The 19,849-nt window shown below is 33.7% G+C and overlaps 1 protein-coding gene across 1 annotated transcript; it reads right to left on the bottom strand.

The window, feature by feature from the left end:
* Window positions 1–3,761: 3,761 nt before the first annotated feature.
* DEG15 (protease-like protein) lies at window positions 3,762–10,557 on the bottom strand. Its single transcript, XM_078994262.1, has 14 exons — window positions 10,385–10,557; window positions 10,240–10,286; window positions 9,683–9,827; window positions 9,536–9,583; window positions 9,356–9,406; window positions 8,937–9,071; window positions 7,620–7,724; window positions 7,402–7,505; window positions 6,654–6,739; window positions 6,435–6,529; window positions 5,804–6,317; window positions 4,705–4,867; window positions 4,510–4,601; window positions 3,762–4,169 (listed from the first exon to the last, which is right to left on the bottom strand). The coding sequence occupies exons 1-14, from the start codon at window positions 10,448–10,450 to the stop codon at window positions 3,913–3,915; spliced, it is 1,908 nt and encodes a 635-aa protein (XP_078850388.1). The 5' UTR covers window positions 10,451–10,557; the 3' UTR covers window positions 3,762–3,912.
* Between the last annotated feature and the right edge of the window lie 9,292 nt (window positions 10,558–19,849).

The raw sequence follows: 19,849 nt of genomic DNA, 5'->3' as shown, positions 1-19,849 counted from the left end.
AGAAAGATATATTAACACCTTAATTTGTTACAAAAAATGAGTTAAGGATACGATGTCTTCCTAGAATACTAGGAACATCGTATAAGTATGTAACTATTGTTATGGTATGTTCCTCCATGTACTTGTTATAGTATGTTCCTCCCTGTACTTGTTATAGTATGAACTAAACCCCTAAACTATACCTATTATAGTTTACTAGTATGTTTACTTGAATTGATACTGACTTTGAAGAAAAAACTCATTTTATCTACTAAGTCATGATTATACTTTATAAACGGAGTTTTGTAAACTATAAAGTAACATAACTTTAAAAGAGTTTTTGAAACGTTTTGATCACTTATTAATACATAAGCAATCCTTTAAAAGTTGTTTAGCAAAACATTTACACGATTACCATTGTGTTCAACTTGTAGTCCTCCCTTAAAAGCATTAAAAACAACTAAAAGATTGGTTATAGGGGTATGAACTCACCTTATGCGGGTGATTCAAACGAATATGCGTGTAAGGATGAGAAGTTCCACGAATGAAGTCTCGAGACACACAGCGAGTCCTAAATGACATACAACGACATATATTGGCATGAATATAGTGTTTAGAAGCAACCACATGCAAGGAAACACCTTTAGGGACTAGGACACACTTGGACTAAGTGTTAGAATCACATGTGATTCATCTAAGGGGAGTGTACGGCCACTAAATGGAGTGTGCGGCCATGGGTGTACGGCCATGGAGTGTATGACCGTACACTCATGGTAAAAAGTGCACAAAAGTTTGCTTGAATGATAGGGAAGCTTGTGGGACAATTTCTCATCAAGTGTTGAAGCTAGATTTGCATTTTGGAGGCCCTTTAGGGGTGTTTTGAGGGGTGTACAGCCACACATGGGTGTACGGCCGTACACTCTTTATGTTATTGTGTTTTGGTCATTTTTAGGGTGTTAAACTAGTGTTCCTAATTTGTACTAAGCATAAGGAAGGAGTACGTACGATTTGGAGGTTCAAAAGGTTTCATAGTCACCAAGAACAAGTATGTGTTCTTGGTGAAATGGATGAAGATTTGAAGATCTAGCCAAAAGTTGATTTCCATGGATGAAATCAAAGGGTGTTACTAGGTGAAGAAGGATAACAACTAATCACAATGGAAGAAAGGCTTACATTCTTGAAGATCGGGTGAAAAGCTTGATGATAGTTGAGAGAAAAATCGCGTTCTTGACTTGGAAACTGAAGAAATGACTTAGAAATGGAAGGATATCACTCTTATGGAAGGGGGTGTACGGTCGCACACACATGTGTGTACGGCCGTACACTCCCTCTAATGGAGTGTTCGACTTGATTTCAACGCGAAACACTTACGCAACTCGATCCTATACCCAATTCCTGAATGTACTAAGCTTTGAACCCTAAAATGGACTCTAAACAATGCTAAAAGATAGCATAAACGAGTCTGACACTCACTTGAATTGAATGGCTGGATCTTTCAAAGCAAAAAATTTCAGGTTGTCACATGTCGTGACCTCATTTGGCTCGTCATGTTATGACCACCTTATGGTCACGTCGTGACCCATAGCTTTTCCCAAAAACCATGCCTTTGACTTCTTAATGTATCACACTGATCTAATCCAAGAAACGAGTGTTACACACGTTCTTCTTATTCCTACAAAATGCACCAAAGACACCAAAATGAACTCCAAACTTGCAAAAGGGTCTAGTGTTGCTTAAGAACACCCTAGAAAGTGATGGCGGCTGAGGGTGAGGGAAACCATAGCCATCACTTCCTTTAAATAGGGCCCTAAGCACAGAAATTAGGGTTTTTCAAGTCAGTCGTTACCACGTCGTGGTAGACATACTGCCACATCGTGGCACCTTTAATGAAAACGCGTATTTCCTCCGGAATGTCATGCCATAGTGAAGCTCTCACCACACCATGGACCACCAAAAACCCTTAAACTTCAAAGTGAAATATGAACGTGAAATCGTGCGTTATATATATGGTCATAGGGACAATTCAATTTCCAATTTCTTTTGATTCCCCTATTTTGGTATTGTTCCCATTATTTATTTATTTATTTATTTTAGACATCCAATGATTTTCCTTTTTCATTCACAAACGTAGTTAAAAACCTATCTGATGAATTTGGGCTTGAGAAATGTGAAAAATATTTGATGTCAGGCTGCTATTATACGAGGACGAAAATTTTGGGGCCCTTGAAAAAATAGGCCTTAGATCCATTTGACCAAGCTTTTTTGGGGTTTTCTACCTATTTTGCATTATATAGTTCGTGCCCACTTTTCTTTTGGTTTTTCCCTAAATCTTATCTTTACTACGGATACATTATGCTAGATTTAAAGTATATATATATATATATATATATATATATATATATATATATATATATATATATATATATATATATATATATATATATATATATACTCATCAACATCCTATTTATTGCCTCTTGACCCTTGGGTGCTTTCCAGTATGTTGTACGGTTTGAATATTTAAAGTAACAAGAAATCGATTAAGATTGGAAAAAAACTAATAGCTGTAAAGTTTGGATAATCTTGAGAATCATCAAGATTTAAAACAAAAGTCGGATAGAATAAAACTATTCATTTATTATATATATATATATATATATATATATATATATATATATATATATATATATATATATATATATATATATATATATAATAAAAGAATAGTTTTATTCTTCTTTTGACATGTGTCATCTTATTAAGTCTCTTAATTAATTAATTAATATATATATATATATATATATATATATATATATATATATATATATATAGTGCCTTGTGACATCATATTATATCTCCTAATTAATAAATGGTATTTATAAACGTATTGATTCTCTATTTCAAATTTCAAATTTTAAATTTCTCACTCTAATTACATTAAATTCATAACGTTATAATAAAAATTAAAGTAAACTTAATACAAATTATAAAGTTGTATAATTTCATATATTTATTTAAATCAATGATTAAAATTTATATAACTAAAAAATCGATTAATTAATAATTTATTTAAAATAATTGATTAATAATTTTTAGTTTTTATTTTAAAAGTTTAATTAATTGTATAACTGTGGTTCCACCGGTATACACGGATTTGGTACTTTCTTAAATTTTATTGAGATGGTGTTGGATTTTTAAGATGATATCTCAACCATTAATATATACATATTAATGCATAAAACCTTAGTTAAAATAAAACCATATGGAATAAAAAACCTAAAAACAAATAATAAAATATGTGAGCTGGGTTTATGTACCTAGGTCATGATAATGGAATAGTTTTCCTTCTATATTTTTTTAATCAAATGGAAAAATGCAATCAAGACATTTACTTAAAACGATGAAAATCTTATCCCCTCCTAAGATCTCTTAAATTTCACGTTTGTAAGTTGTAACATGCAAAAAATTGATATATTTACAACAAATCATGATTTTACTTGATATATTCGACGGGACATATCTAATTCATTAATTTATACATTAGTATTTTTATTCTATTTAATACAAAAAAAAAAGGGGGGGGGGGGGGGGGGGGGGGGGGGGGGAAGTTAGAAATTGAGACCTTTCCCAATTAAATTATAACCTTTTAAAGATTTGTCCTTAATCCTTATATATTGTCTCTTTCCTTTTCTTAATATATCGTCGTTTATCCAAACTACAACTCATACAAACAACATTTAATCACAACACGATAGTCAAAACTTTTAGAAATTTGCCTTTATATAATTTTCCATTCTATTTCCTCAAGTTTGTCGTTAATTTTTTTAATTTCATTTAACCATTATTATTTATTCAGTCAACACTTTATACATACAACACTCGATAGAAATCAGAAAAAAAACGACTTAGTATGCCATAAATTACAACACACTTTCACAATTTGCTGGGAAGATATTTTGAAGAATCAACATCTTTGTTGTCAAGAGGCGATACTTGTTTAAGGAATTCTTGTCTGTTTGCTATAAATTTGGCAAATTTGGAACCCTTTCTCTCTTCTCCGGGCAGCCCGGGCAGGGGGTTGGGCAAAGCTGGTCCTGGTTCAGGGGATGCGGGCGGCATCAATGCCCATACAGAAGAAAGTTGTTCATTTGGTCTGTCAAGATCTTTCAAGATTGATATATCTTTCATGTCTGCAAGAAAACACCAAATGAGACTCATTTTCTTCTTAGAGTAAATTACACGAATGGTCCCCATGGTTTGAGGTAATTTACGCGTGTGGTACCTAACCCATTTTCATGTCTTACCTAACAATTTACTTTTTAGGTAAGATAGGGAACAAGCGCGTAACAAAAACAAACAGTAGGGACCTTTCGAGTTAAAAAAAAATAAATCATAGGGACCATTCATGTAATTTACTCTTCTTTTTATTATGGTTGGATAATAATAAATTGTTGTTTACACTTTTTCAATATTTTTCTTATTAGTACACTAAAAAATCTACTCAATGTTGTAATGATGAATAAAATGAACCTTTTGAGAAGTTGAAGACAGGCTGTAATGCTGCACATGGAATGCTGAAGTTTAAATGAGGTATAACTGTCCCCCCACCATGCTTAGCATTGCTGTTAAAAAAAAAAAATTAAAAACTCATTAACTACAAAATTTATGCAACAAAATGAATTTCTTACTAATTTATTAATTTGTAGATTGATTTTGTTTTGTTACCTAGTAACAAGACTGATCATGTGACCATTTGAATTAAGAATAGCACCACCACTACCACCAGGATGCACGGCGGCAGTTGTTTCAATCATTGCCGGAATATCCCCATCTCCGCCAGTTTTAACTACTTTTGCCACCACACCCACACAAGTTGATGGAAGAAAATCTGATGCAAAATTCATATGAATCAATGGTTTAAAATGCAAGAGACTAGACACGTATCTAGTTTTAGTGGTAAATGCAAGAAATAACAGTGTACTTTTATCTCTTTAGTTGTGACCATATTCTACTTTCATTTATTTCTATTAGTGCATTGTACTCTTTGATATTTTTCTTATTAAATCATTACACTTTCAAATTTATAGCATTGTACATTACATTATTTTCTTATTAGGACATTATACTTTGAAAAATCTATTCAATTATAGAGTGAAAATCGTTTTGTCCTAACTGGATACATTGTTATGTTTTGCATTTAACTCTTTAATTTTGACTAAAAGAAGAAATACTATAATTTTCATGTGACAAAATCATGTACTTTTTATGAATTTAAACTTTAATACATCCAATAAACACATCTTTTTTTAAGGGAAATCTCCAATATCGTCCTAATATTTTGTTTAATCCCAACATTTATTTTTTGAATAGAAAAGTCTCCATTATCTAATTTCATACGATAATTTGCCATTTTCTGTCGAAAAAAAAAATATCAACTATTTCGTTAATTTGGAAAAAATATAAAATAACCGAGACTTTTCTGTTCAAAAAATAAAAGTTGGATTAAACCGTAAACTAACCCAAAATATTTGGTCTTTATCAGAGATTTCCCTTTTTAGAGCAGAATGTTGAATTATACAAATCACCATAAGCACATTGCTATTTTTTTAATAAAAGTTTGGATTAAACCATAAACTGACACAAAATATTGGGACTTTATCGGAGATTTCCCTTTTTTTAAAAGCAGAATGTTGTATTATACAAATCGAAATAATTTCATTGATATTTTTTTCCATTTAACCCTATAATCTTGACTAGAAAACGAAATATTCTAATTTTCATGGCATAAACTTTAAAAAAAGAAATTATGAAAAACAATATTTACCACAACGAGGTCCAAAAAGTCCATGTCCAACAACATAAACCTTGGATCCAATCAAGGGACAAGTAAAGTCCATAACAATCGGTTGCAACTTATGAGGCACAAACTCAAGCTTCAATATTGCAATATCCAAAGGACCTTTACAAACATACACCACATTTGCATCACACCAAACACGATTATCCACTCGAACTTGTACCCTTTGATTGAATTCCCTTTCTTGTTTTGCTTCTTTTGAATGTGTGAAAAAGATATTGGAAATTGTGTTTTTATGGTTTTCATGAGGTTTCTTGAAGCGCCATGGCTCAAGGAGGTGAGCATTAGTGAGAATAAGGCCATGGTGGTTGAGTACAACACCGGATGCCCATACACCATCACCGATTGTTATAAGGCATATTGATGACGTGGCGTTTTCTATCGGATTTGGAGGGATGACGTGGCGTTTTAAGGAGGTTTTTGTGTTGGGGGATAAAAAACTTGTACATGATGTCACAATGGCTTCCCATGGAATCACAAGCTGTTATCAAAACAAGATTTGAACTTTCAAATTTTTTCTTATTAAGGCGTTGTGCTTTGATTGTATTTTTTTTTTTTTTTCTATAAAAAAAAATTAAAAAAAAAAAAAAAAACTTACCTGAACTTCAGCACCACTACCCCTCTGCCTCAGTGGCCTTGTAAGCATGCCAACTATCTCTGATTGTTCCCCAAAAACAGGACTTCCTTCCATTCCTGGAAAAAAAAATTATATATATATATATATATATATATATATATATATATATATATATATATATATATATATATTTTAATTTTTTAATGCAACTAAAAAATAAAAAAGATAAATGTTTTTCACCAGGAAGACATCGAATATCTGCCATCACCAATGATATGTGAGAGGAACTTGGAGGGTAGTAATTGGAAACATAGCCAACCGATATACTGCTCCAAATACCAAAGGGTAAATATGTCAAATTGTCAATCATCTTAAAATAGTAAGAGACAAAATTACACGAATGGTGCCTATGGTTTGTGGTAATTTGCACGTTTGGTCCCTAACTTATTTTTTTAACTCGGAAGGTCCCTACTGTTTGCTTTTGTTGCGCGTTTAGTCCCTATCTTACCTAAAAAGACTATTTTGCCCTTGATTTTTTAATTTATTTAAATAATGTGGGGTAGGTAAGGTAAGGTAAAGTGAGGTGGAAATGGGATTGGGATTGTGTTCATTTAAATAAATTAAAAAATCAAGGGCAAAATAGTCATTTTAGGTAAGACAGGGATTAAACGCGCAACAAAAACAAACTGTAGGGACCTTCTGAGTTAAAAAAAATAAGTTAGGGACCAAACGTGCATATTACCCCAAACCATAGGGACCATTTGTGTAATTTACTCAAATTAAATAAAAGCAACATGTTTTTATTTCATTTTTTAATTTGGTGATTGGAGTCTAAAAGTTGTTACTAAAACCATCCAAGTTTTGATTTATTTGTTGTTCATTATAAGATTCCACTTTTCATAAACTTGTTTATATTATAGAATGACTTAATAAATAAATAAAGAAAAAGAAAAAGAAAAAGAAAGTAGGTTGCTATTTGTTGAATGACCTGTTGGAAAAGTGGGAAGGAGACAAAACACCAAAAGGAGCACCAATTGCTAGAAGAAGATCCCCTCTCTTAATTGGAGAACATATCTTTAGGTTTGGAAGATCCTACACAAAATCATTTTCCACTAATTCTCCAGATTTATGTAACTGAAAACAAAAACAAAATAACAGAATATATTTTACACAAAATATATTTGGTGAAAGAAAAATTAAAAGCACCTGAAAAGTTTTTGTGGAAAGTTTGAGTATTGCAATTCGAGTCCCCAAATTTCCTATTAGAGTTGGATCACTTGATTGTGATTCCAGCATTGAAGATCTTTGAGTCTGAAATAATCAATTAATATTTTTTATATTACATCTGAACACAATAGATGATTAGAACTAACAAACTTTTATTTAAAAAAACTAAAAAATTAAACATAGTAAAAGCTCGGTAAACCCCAAAAAGTTGCAATAGAGATCAGAGTGTTATTTTTAAAAATTGTAATTATATTAAAATAATAAAACCTTTTAAAAAAAAAAAAAAAAGAAGAAGAAGATTGTCTTTAAGAATAACGGAAACTAAAATGGATTATCTCGCAATTTTTTATTCCAAATTCCAAAATAAAAATTGACAACTTTAGCATAATAAACACACATTAAAACCCAAATAAGATAATAAATTACACAAATGGTCACATTCGCTATGGTTTAGGGTAATTTGCATGTTTGGTCCCTAACTTATTTTTTTAACTCGGAAGGTCCCTAATGTTTGTTTTTGATACGCACTTGGTCCCTGTCTTACCTAAAAATACTATTTTGCCCCTTCATTTTTTAATTTATTTAAATAAATACACCCGAAATCCCACCCCCTCACCTTACCTTACCTACCCCATCATTTTTCCCTATTTAAATAATAGTCTTTTTAGGTAAGGCAAGGACCAAACGCATAACAAAAACAAACAATAGGGACTTTCCGAGTTAAAAAAATAAGTTAGGGACCAAACGTGTAAATTACCCCAAACCATAGGGACTATTGGTGTAATTTACTCTAGTAATAATATATCTTCTAGTTATTTTCAGGAAACAAAAAACTATAATTTAACTAAACCCATGAAATTTCAAAAAAAAAAAAAAAAAAAAAAAAATTGAAGTCATTGGAGATTTACATAAATAATAAGGTTTTATGCAGAAAAGTCCCATTATTTTGGGAAACTTTTTGAGAAAGTCCTAAAAAAAATTTTGAACAAAAAAATCTCATTATTTTGGGAAAATCACATACTCTGTCATTTCCTGTTAAAATTAAAAAATAAAAATAAAAATAAAATAAAAGACTTTTTTATTAATTTGGGCAAAATGTTAAATAATCGAGACTTTTCTGTTTAAAAAAAAAAGGACTTTTTCGTTAATTCACATTCTTTCAAGAATGATCCATTCCATTCTATCAGACAAAACAATCATACTTTTTTTTTTCGTTTCAATTCCATCAACAATTCCATTCCATGATTCAGAGTATTTAAATTTTAAATTTTAAATGATGTTTGTTAAATTAAATACCTCTTTTTGTTTAGAATCAAAATACGGTTGATGAGCATCATTATATGAGGCTAAAGACCAACCAACTTCCCACCCATGATCCATTGACCCTCCTACTAAAGATTCAACAGCAACCGATGAATCTGGAATATCAACCTTCATAAAAAAAATAAAAAATAAAAAGTTATAAATGATTTTTCAAAAAGATTCCACAATTTATCTATAAAAACTTGCAGCTGTCTTTTCCCAAACAAAAGATATAGTCTTTTCAACCTTTGAGTATAATAAATGATACATCCTCTAGTCTATATCTTTTGAGAATTCAAATTAGTATTTAACTTTGTTTGACCTTAAAAGTCAAAGTGTACATCTTTTGTTGGCACCAAGGGGTAATTTAGTAAAATAAACAAATAGAAGTACAAGCAAAAAAACATGTCTACCAACGTTATAAGTTCAGCAGGTATCCAATGAGGAGTTCCTTTAGCATTCCCCTGCATGTGTAAAGATTATCAACAAATAAACATATTGCACTAAGGCCTTTTTTTTTCTTGATTAAATTAATCTTTTTGCATTAAGTAAAAAAGAAACAAAGCCTAAATATAAGAAATTATATCTTTTACCTCCACAAATATATCTATCTGAGAACCAGAAATCAACTCCGGTTTGACCTGATCAATTTTATAAACAAAAGAAGAAAAGAAAACAGATTTACACATCAATATCTCATATGATACCAAAATTATAAGAAAAGTCAACTAATGTTTGACCTGAGACATGTGATCTCTATGTTTTGGTGAAAGAAATGGCTCGATTATGGATGCAACTGTGAGAACCAATGACATTGGTTCACTGCTAACGTTAAATGAAGTAGGCAATAACACTCCAGATGCTGAAAGAGTCGTTTTCCCTGAGCTACAATAACCAAAAAGTAGAATCAAAACTTTGGATAATCAAAAGGGTTAAATCAAAAAGTAGGGTTTGTTTGTTCCAAACCAACACCAAACACATAGAAATGGAGTTTCTCCTTGTTGGAATAAACCAAATTCAGGTTTAATTTATCAGTAATCACTACTCATGATCAAATTCAAATCACCAGTGGCATCATTGATGTCGCAATTATCAGTTTAAGTGTTGGTCAAAAGCTGATTATGATCTTGATTGACTAATTATTGAATAGATTTGGTGAAGCAGTTAAGAGTTGGAAGAAAACTGATAATTACGATTAACATAAAATTACATGAACGTATTAGGAATTAATCGATAGAACAAGAATGAAGAGCTGAAGCAACTACGGAATTAACAGTTTGAAGTGCAATTAACATACATGTAATGATGGAAAGCGTGCTTTCTCATCTTCAGTCCTTTTGGGTCCTGAATTTAATCAAATGTGAGGGGAAAAAAACAGTTCAAAATTTGAGGTTACGGAGAAAGGGGTTTTGACTTTAAAATAGGTAGAACTTGAAGCTTACAGGGCCCTGAACTCTGATGATGACGGAGAAATTCCGAGCAACGTCGACGATCTCCGGTAGGCCCATACTGAGATTTTGAGTTTGTAGTTTGGAATTAGAGTCGTGTTGATTTTGAATGAGGAGAATCTAATCCGGTTACGACTTACGAGGTGACTCCATCAAACTTGATTAACAATACATGTTGGTGTCGATTTTCTACCGTGCGTCTCCAAATTACATTCTTGGTACTTGAGTTTAGCGGATTTTTATGGGTTTGGTCCCTAAAAGATTCTAGTTACAAATTTCTGTCCCTATTTTGATATTTCATAGAGGTTTTCTATAAATACCTCTCTTCTTTTTCCAATTCCACCCTCTATTATTTGATTTTTTTTTTTTTCTATTTTGTTTTTTTTTGTTGTTTTTAATTCTTTTATTATTATTATTATTATTATTATTATTATATTATTATTATTATTATTATATTTTGATTATAATTATTATTATTATTATTATTATTTTCACACAAAATTTTAACATTCGGACGACATTATAAATTCAAACGGCTATATAAAATCGGTTTTTAAATATTTTTTTATATTTTTTAATTACAAACAAAAAGTCGTTCGAATTTTATAATGTCGTGCGAATTTATAATGTTTACCGAATTTTAAAATGTCATCCGAAATTTAAAATGTTGTCCGAATTTTTTTTATTATTGAAATTTATAATAATAATAATAATAATAATATTAAAATATAAAATACAAGGAAAAAAATCAAAAACAAAAAGGAAAAAAAAAAGAAAAGGAAAAAAATAATGTTAAATCAAAAATAAAAAAGTTGATTTGATTGATGTTAGGAGGGGGGAGGGGGGGTAAAATTGGTTAAGTGGGGTACTTATAGCACAACCATTTTCATATAATATAATTTATTTATTTTTTCATTTAAGATGGATATATTAATCTTTAATTATTTTTAGAAGTTTTTATTATTTATCTCACACTTATTATTTGTAACAGCCCGAAATTCAGGTACAACCAATTAACCCTTCATCTTTTAAATAATTGTCATTTTTTGGCCTTTATGTTGGGCGAGTACGCTGCGCATACTCGCATGCCTCATTAAACGTGTTATCACCCGGGTACGTTGGGCGTACCTAAGGTTACACCGGGCGTAACCAGTCCAGACCCAAAACCCTAATTGGGGTTGTTGGCTATAAAAGGAATGAGATGGCTTGGTTCCTTCAGAAATAAACCCTAAGAGAGTTGTTCCTTCGTTTATAGCTTGATGGTGAGTGTTCTAAGCTTTGAGGTGTCATTTCAAGGTAGCAAAAGAGAAGAGGGTCCATTGTGGAGGCTAGAAGTTGGTGTACAAGTGTAGATCCGTGGATAGCAAAGGTTGGAGCTTCTTCCTGAGGTAAAAAGTTCAGATCTTGCCTTCTAGTTCTTATGATATGCTTCTTGGACCAATTTCTAGGGTTTTGGTCCCAAAGATGGAGACTTTATGAGAAAGTAGTCTCCATTGGCTTAGATCTATCATATTCCAGGTCTATTTGAGTTGTATGTTCATAAAAATGTAATCTTGGACGTAAATGATTAGCCATGCATGAGATCTAGATCTTTTGAGTTGAAAAGGAAAGGTACAAAAGAGTGTGGGAGCCTTTACAGCCATGCTAAGGCTTAAAGGTTCCGACTTTATGGGTTAGGAGACTTAAAGAGAGCCGGATCTAGAAGTTGAAGAAGTGTCTTAACCATTTAAGACCAAAAATATGGTATGGCTGAATCTGGGAATTATGCTGGGCGTAACTCCCAATACGTGCAGCGTAAGGGGTTGAGACCCCGAGTGTGGTTCATTGATGTACGCCCCGCGTACTGTGGTATGTTGACTTTTGTTGACTTTTAGGGTTTTGGTCAACATGTGGACTTTGAGTCAAGGAGGGGTGAAATGGTCTTTTACCCGTCTGAGGAATAATAAAAAGGGTGAAGCCTAGTCTTAGAAGTCTATATTAATTAGAATGACATTTCGTTATGATTAGGCAGGGTTGGGTCTTCGTTTCGAGATTCGGAGATAGCGAGCATGTGAGATTCTAGACTTCCTACGAGGTAAGTCTTCTCACTATACTGAACCCGGAAGGGTATTTATGTGTGACCGGTAGGTCGGATATGTCATGAGTTGTATGCAGTGTCTATGAATAAGTTAACCGTTTGTATGTGCTATGTATGCTATGCTTGATATGGGCCGGAAGACATTATGTTATGGTCCAGAAGGCATTTATGTTATGGGTCGGAAGGCATTGTGACATGGACCGGAAGGTCGACGCGGGTAGGACCGTAAGGTTTACCGGGTCGGGACGGAAGTCCCCTGAGACACATGGACCGGAAGGTCATGACCTGGGAGGGCGTATGTGCGTAAGTAGTATTTTAGGGAACTCACTAAGCATTTATGCTTACAGTTGTTGTGTTATGTGTTTCAGGTACTAGCGAGGACCGTGGGAAGGCGCCGGCGTGATCTGTACACACTAGCGGAGGATTTATTTTATGATATTGGGATTTATATGTTTTGTATGATGATATGATACATTGGATTTTTATGACTTGATTTGGATGAAAACATGTTTAAGAAATGAAAAAAAAAATTGGAAATTTACGTTGTTACAAGTTGGTATCAGAGCCTTGGTTTGAGGGATTCGGGTGCACCTTCGGGCGTAACTGAAGTCAAACCGAGGATTTGAGAAAAAAATTCAATAATAAAAGCATAAAATTTTATAAGAGATTTTGTGATAACCAAAGAAGAAGCAGTGTGTACGGTCAACCAGCGCCTGAACGGTAAAATCCCCAAAATATGCTTACAATATGTGTTATGAGATATGTTATGATACGTTATGCATGCTAGAGTAGACTAGGTATTCATATTAGGACTAGAGTGGCCTGATTTGTGATGCCTTAGTCTAGGGAATCCTGCTGCTATGAGATGTCTTGAGAGCGAGTAGGTAGCCAATGCATAGCAAGAATAGAGTACTCGTGATCCGGTGTCACAACTAGCATTTTGCTAGGAAATTCTACTCTCATGCAATCATTCACTTAGAGTAATAACCGGTACTCTATGTGAATACTATACTCCATTCTCATTCAAATATATCTCATATGTTCAAATAAGGGTTGGAAACCCTAGAAATCCCGACACAAGTTCATTATTGACTAGGATTCTCTTATTGGGCCTAATGGACCAATAAATCTCCAACTTCACCATCTTGGGCCTAGGAACCCTAAATGGGCTCTAATTGGACCCACCTTCATGAAACTTAACATTTTGGGCCATAATGGGCCTAAAATATTATTTTTACCTTTAACGGGCCTATTGGGCCATAACAACTCAAATTAGCCCTAATGGACCATAACCCATCCTTTTAAGTCATATTGGGTCATAAACCACCTTAAGAGCTCAATGAGCCGAAAAGAAAATTGTTGGGCCTTATGATTTCAAGGAAAGACCATGATTGGGCCTAAAGTAATTTTTTTACCTCTCTAGCCCAATTCTCGGTCATAGATAAATAAATAATCAAAGAAAGGGGGGGGGGGGGGGGAATAAAGGATGAATGAAGATTAAACATGCATATGACAACTCATGTTTAACCACCATGTAACTATGGTAAAATCTCATGTTTCAAGACTAGGTATTACCTCACAGATAACAAGATCATGATCTCTCTCCCTCCTCTCCATACTCTCGGCCAAACCCTCTCACTATCTCCATTCTCTCTCAAAAACTCTCTCAAACACTCTCAAAAACCTCTTCCTTCTTCCATAAAAAATCTCAAGTTTGGTGTCTAGTTTCAAGAGGATTCTTCACCAAAATCATCATCCTTGGTAAGTTTATGCTTAGATCCATGGTCTAGTTTCTTGATTACTTCAAAAATCTTCTCTTAACTCATGCAGTTTCGTGATCTTGCATCTTATAACCCATCTAAGCTCAAAAACCTCTCAAGAAGCTTGCTAGGGCCAAGAATCACATCATCTTCTTCCATTTCTTCTTCAAACCAAGAACAACAAAGCAAGGTGAGTTCATACCCCCTTGTTTTCTGTTTTTACTTGTTTTTTGGTGGTAGAATACAAGTATTATGTGTAGATCTATGTATATATGCATGATTATGTGTGTTTTCTTGAAACATTTGGTGATTATGTGTTGATTTTCTTCACTAATATAAAAATATATTAAGAAACTTGAAGTGTATCACTAGGATCTTCATATGAATCATGAGAAAAGTATGTTTTATCACATATAATAGATGTAAACTTGTAGATCTGGGATTTGTATACTTGATATAGCAAAAATGAGTGTTGTGTTCAAAGATCTATAAACTAAACTCACAAAACAGCTTTTAACAGGAAAGTTTTAGTCCAATATCGGACTGTTTTTACCCTCTTAATGGAAGTATTTTTCAAAACTGTTTTACATGGATAAAGTGCAGTTTTATAACTTTAAAATGACTACTCTCACGTTTTCATACGATTTTTCTACAATTTTTGGCGAATTTTCCAAAACCGCCTATCATATTTGAAATAATTTCGGACCAACCTGTGAAGATGAGTAATTTAACACTAGTTTGAGGCCATCAAAAATTATGAGAAATATTGTGAACAAATTAGACAAATTTTCCAAACTTCCAGAATTTACGGATCCAAATTTCGACCTACGATGAATTTTCTACAAATTTTCCAAAAACTAGGTCGGAAAAGCCCAAAACCAGAAAAATGTGCATTTTCAAAAAAATCAAGCCAAAATGATATTTTTGACAAAAAGGAGTTTATAAATGTTATTTTTACCACAAACTAGCCACCAACACAAGTTTTGAACAAAAATGGAGACTAAAGTGTTATTGTTACAAAATTGGGCTTTAATCGCAAATTTTTGGCTTATTGGGCCAAGAACGTCATTTTTACAAAAAGTGGGCTTTAGATATCAATTATGTAAATAATCAAGCTAAAATAAACAAAACAATAACAAACGGGTTAAAAATGATATTCATATCCTTATTGGGCATGGAAATAATATACATGTTTAGTGGGCCTTAGTGTCCTTTTACAAGTATATTGGGCTTAGGATAGACATTCACATTCCTTTTGAGCCTGAAAATAATAGACACGTATAGTGGGCCTTAGTGGTCCATCTACATGTTTATTGGGCCTGTGAATGAGTTTTATATGTGTTCTTCATTCTTTGGATATTTTAGTGAATACCTGAACCAAAACCAACGATAAACTAATAAACGGATTTAATTTGATCATTTTCTAGGTTATTGGGCCTTAGTGGCCCATTTCTATGTGTGATAGGTCATGTATACAATTTATATATTTATTGGGCCTCATTGACCCATTAACATGTGAGACGGACCTTGGATACTATTTGTGTGCTATTTGGGCCTGTAAATACTTTACATGTGAAATGGGCCTTAGTTGTCCTTTCATATATATTTCGGGCCCATGTTATATAATCTCATTCCATTTGGGTCTTGAAATGATTTACATGTTTAGTGATGCCTTAGTGGTTCACTTACATGGATCATTGGTCCTGTAATGAGTTTATACCTTTTTCTTCGCGTAAATTCGATTAAGGATCTAACGAGTTTTTGTCAGTTTGCACCTATTAAGTGTACGATCGTAGCATGTAGTTATAACTAGAGTCTCTTGGAGGGAGAAAGGGGATTTGTGTCACACCCCGAAACCGAAGGCGGAAACATTCCGGGGCGGAGGACGTCATGAATATCACAACCAATGTACATAGTAAGCAGAGTAAACAACCATTACATTACATATGAATAATTACATTTGTTTGAAAGCAAAGTGTTACAAAGGTTATACATATATCATATGAACAAAAGTAGAGACGAGTCTTCTGTACGATCCGTCTTCTCCAAAAGATCGCGAATATCTGTCTAATATGGACCTGAGAATACAAGCAGTTTGAAAATCAGCATAAAGCTGGTGAGTTCATAAGATGTTTGTTTTCTGGAAATGTACGAGTTTCCTTTGGTTTTCCGAAAAGATTGATATCCAAGAAAATCCTATATTTTCTTAAAAGTAATGTTTGGTTAACTATTAGGTTACACGGTTCTGGTTATGTTCAACTGAGATCCCAGGAAAATCCTATATTTTCCTAAAAGTATGTTTAGTTATCGAATCCCAATGTAATGTTTGATTACCTTTCATACTTGTTATACTAGCTAAGTATTCCGATATCCTAATTGTGTTACACTTGAATGTACCTAGGTGTGTGCCTTCGTATTCGTATTCCTATTCTTAATCATATTCATATTCGTATTTTATATTTGTATTCGTATTCATATTTGTAGTCCTATTCGTATTCGTATTCACATTCGTATTCGTATTCCTACTCCTAATCCTAATCATATTCGTATTCGTATTCGTATTCGTATTCGTATTCGTATTCGCATTCGTATTCACAGTCGTATTCGTATTCGTATCCCTATTCCTACTCCTAATACTATTCGTATTCGTATTCATATTCGCATTCGCAGTCGTATTCGTATCCCTATTCCTACTCCTAATACTATTCGTATTCGTATTCATATTCGTATTCGTATTCGTATTCGCATTCGCAGTCGTATTCGTATCCCTATTCCTACTCCTAATAGTATTCGTATTCGTATTCACATTCGTATTCGTATTCCTACTCCTAATCCTAATCCTATTCGTATTCGTATTCGTATTCGTATGCATATTCGCATTCATATTCGCATTCCTACTCCTAATCCTAATCCTATTTGTATTCGTATTTGTATTCGCATTCGTATTCGCATTATTACTTTAGTATTCGTATTCGTTCTATTCCTAGTTATACTTTCGTATTCGTTCTGTTCCTAGTTAAACTTTCGTATTCGTTATGTTCCTAGTTGTAATTTCGTATTCATTCTATTCCTAGTTGTACTTTCGTATTCGTATTCATATTAGTTCTAATTGATGATTAGTATGAATTATTCGTAGATTTTGAAATATAATTTAAATTGTAACATTTTATCAAGAAATCTATGATTAGTCTGAAAGCTAACTGAAAGCTAACTTCGTAATTCGAACTATTTGATAAACACAGTTTTCAATATTAAAACATACAGAATAAAAACATTTGAACTGGAAATAATAAATTTGAGTACAAGATTTCCTTGTACTTTTGCTTGTATTCCCCCTGAAAACATTTGAAAAATGGTAGGGGTATGAACTCACCGGTTAAGGAAAGCATCGGTTTGGATCCTAAACGTCAGTTCGGAGTTTGCAAACGCACAAGATTCCTATGTATTATGACAAGATACACGTTTGTATCTAATTAGGACTTGAATAATTTATTTGTTAGGGACAAACACTTCTAATCGCGAAAACACTTCATTACAAGCGTTTGGACGGACCCGGGTGGCATTTAAGGACACATATGGCTTGGATATGGAGTTTACTCTTAAGGAGTTTTCGGCCCTAAGTCCCATTCCCCATGAGTTTACGACCGTAAACTCATGGTGGGGTGCTTTTGGTTGCTAAATGGCTTCATATCTCTTGAGGGAAAATTCTAGGGTTAGATTCAAGGCATGGAAAGGTGATTTGGACAAATTAGGGACCATTTGAAGAGTTTACGGCAGTAAACTCTATGTTTACGGCCGTAAGCTCTTATACACATATCCAAAATGTTTCTTGATGGTCCTTGATTAATCACATGTGATTTTAAGTTATTACACAAGCCTTGGATGGAATTGAAGGTGTTATTTGGCCATGATTTGGGAGTTTATGGACCAGGAACCCCTTTTGGGAGGGTTTACGGCTCTGAACTCCTAAGGGAGGGGGTGTTTTCATGGAGTTTAAGGCTTCCAATACGTTTGTGGTTGATTCTAGAATTTATTCCAAGGCTATTGGTGTGTTTAAATGGCAATTTAACACTTGAAAATGAGTTTACTCTCCATGTTAATGAGTTTACAGCCCAAGCATGTTCTTGGGCAGTAAACTCATGTTTACTCCTCTAAATTGATGTTCAAGGTGTTCCAAGTCCAGTTCCATAATTCTATAAGTCATATCTAAGCCTCAATGGTGTTTTGGAAGGGTTTTAAGGAATAAAAACCCCTTTTATATGTGTTCACGGCCCAAGGGTGTTCCAGGGACATAAACACGTGATTTTAGTTTTATTCCATGATTTGAACTCGAATTTGAAGGTCTAAGATGCTATACTAGGAGTTAGGGTGGTTACCTTGAAGATTTGGGGCTTGAAATTGATGTTTTTGGACCTTAATCTTGAGTTAGAGGAGAGAGGTTAAAGAGAGAGTAGTGAGAGAGAGGAAAGGCTTAAAATGAAGTCTTTTGAGCTTTAAATAGGTCGTAAGTTCAGGACACGGTGAAATTCTACCCGATACCGACGTTAAACGGGGCTTTTGGTCGCACCCGATTAAGCTATCGTAATCCGGCGGGATAGAATTTAGAATTTTTCAATTTAATTATTTTGGGCCATGTTCATGAGTTTTTAAGGGATTTGAACACTCATGAGATTATAATAAACATATAAGTTTAAATAACTTAGCCCAAAAACGAAAATCGAAACGAACCGCTAATAGACGGGTTTTACGGACGAAATGGGTTTCGGCGATTGACAACTTCGGGTTGTCACATTATCCCCCTGTTAAAGGGAATTTCGTCCCGAAATTCAAAGATTAAGATACAGATCATGAAATGAAAAGAGATGTGGATGAATCTACTGCTTCGGGTCTTCACGCTTCCAAGTGGAATTGGGTCTCCGCTTGACATTCCAGCGAACCCTCACTATCGGGATGCGGTTTTTCTTCGTACATTTGATCTCTCCATCCATGATCCCAATTGGTCCTTCCATGGAGGCTCAAACTTTCGTTGACTTCGGTCTCATCGAAGGGATTACTAAGGTATCATTAGGTAGGCGTTTCTAAGGATTCGAGACGTGGACGACAGAATGGATACTGCTATGCCCTTGAAATAGTTGAAGTTTGTAGTCCACGGTTCTGATTCTGGCAGGGATTTCAAAAAGTCGGGTGTATCACGAGAGTAGTATTTCACGCTTCCCAAATCATATCATGCTCTTCTGGGATAAGGCCTTCTTTCTCATCGTTGGGTACCTTGATGGTGGACGTTTCGGTTACTAATTGAGGACTATGTTTATGAAGAGGTTCGAATGAATAGGTAACAATTTATCTTTCAGGACTAGAATTTGAAAAAAGGATTGCAAGTAGAAGGGTTGTCGAAGAGGAATATAACTGATGCAACTGTGGGATCGGTGGATGTCTCACCTTCTCCTATAGCTAGGCCTCTTCCAGTGTTGCCAGTTGTTGTTGCATTGGGGCAATTTATCTTATAATGCCCGACTTTACTGCAACCATAACAGGCCTGACTGATGCCCGCTCCGGAAGCTTGATTTGTTGGTGTTCTGCAACTCCGCGCAAGGTGACCCTCTTGGCCACAATTTTTGCAAA

This window comes from Lactuca saligna, chromosome 1 (assembly GCF_052625555.1).
Source record: "Lactuca saligna cultivar CGN05327 chromosome 1, ASM5262555v1, whole genome shotgun sequence".
In the NCBI taxonomy this organism is placed as follows: Eukaryota; Viridiplantae; Streptophyta; class Magnoliopsida; order Asterales; family Asteraceae; genus Lactuca; species Lactuca saligna.
This window is presented reverse-complemented; position numbering and strand designations above follow the sequence as displayed.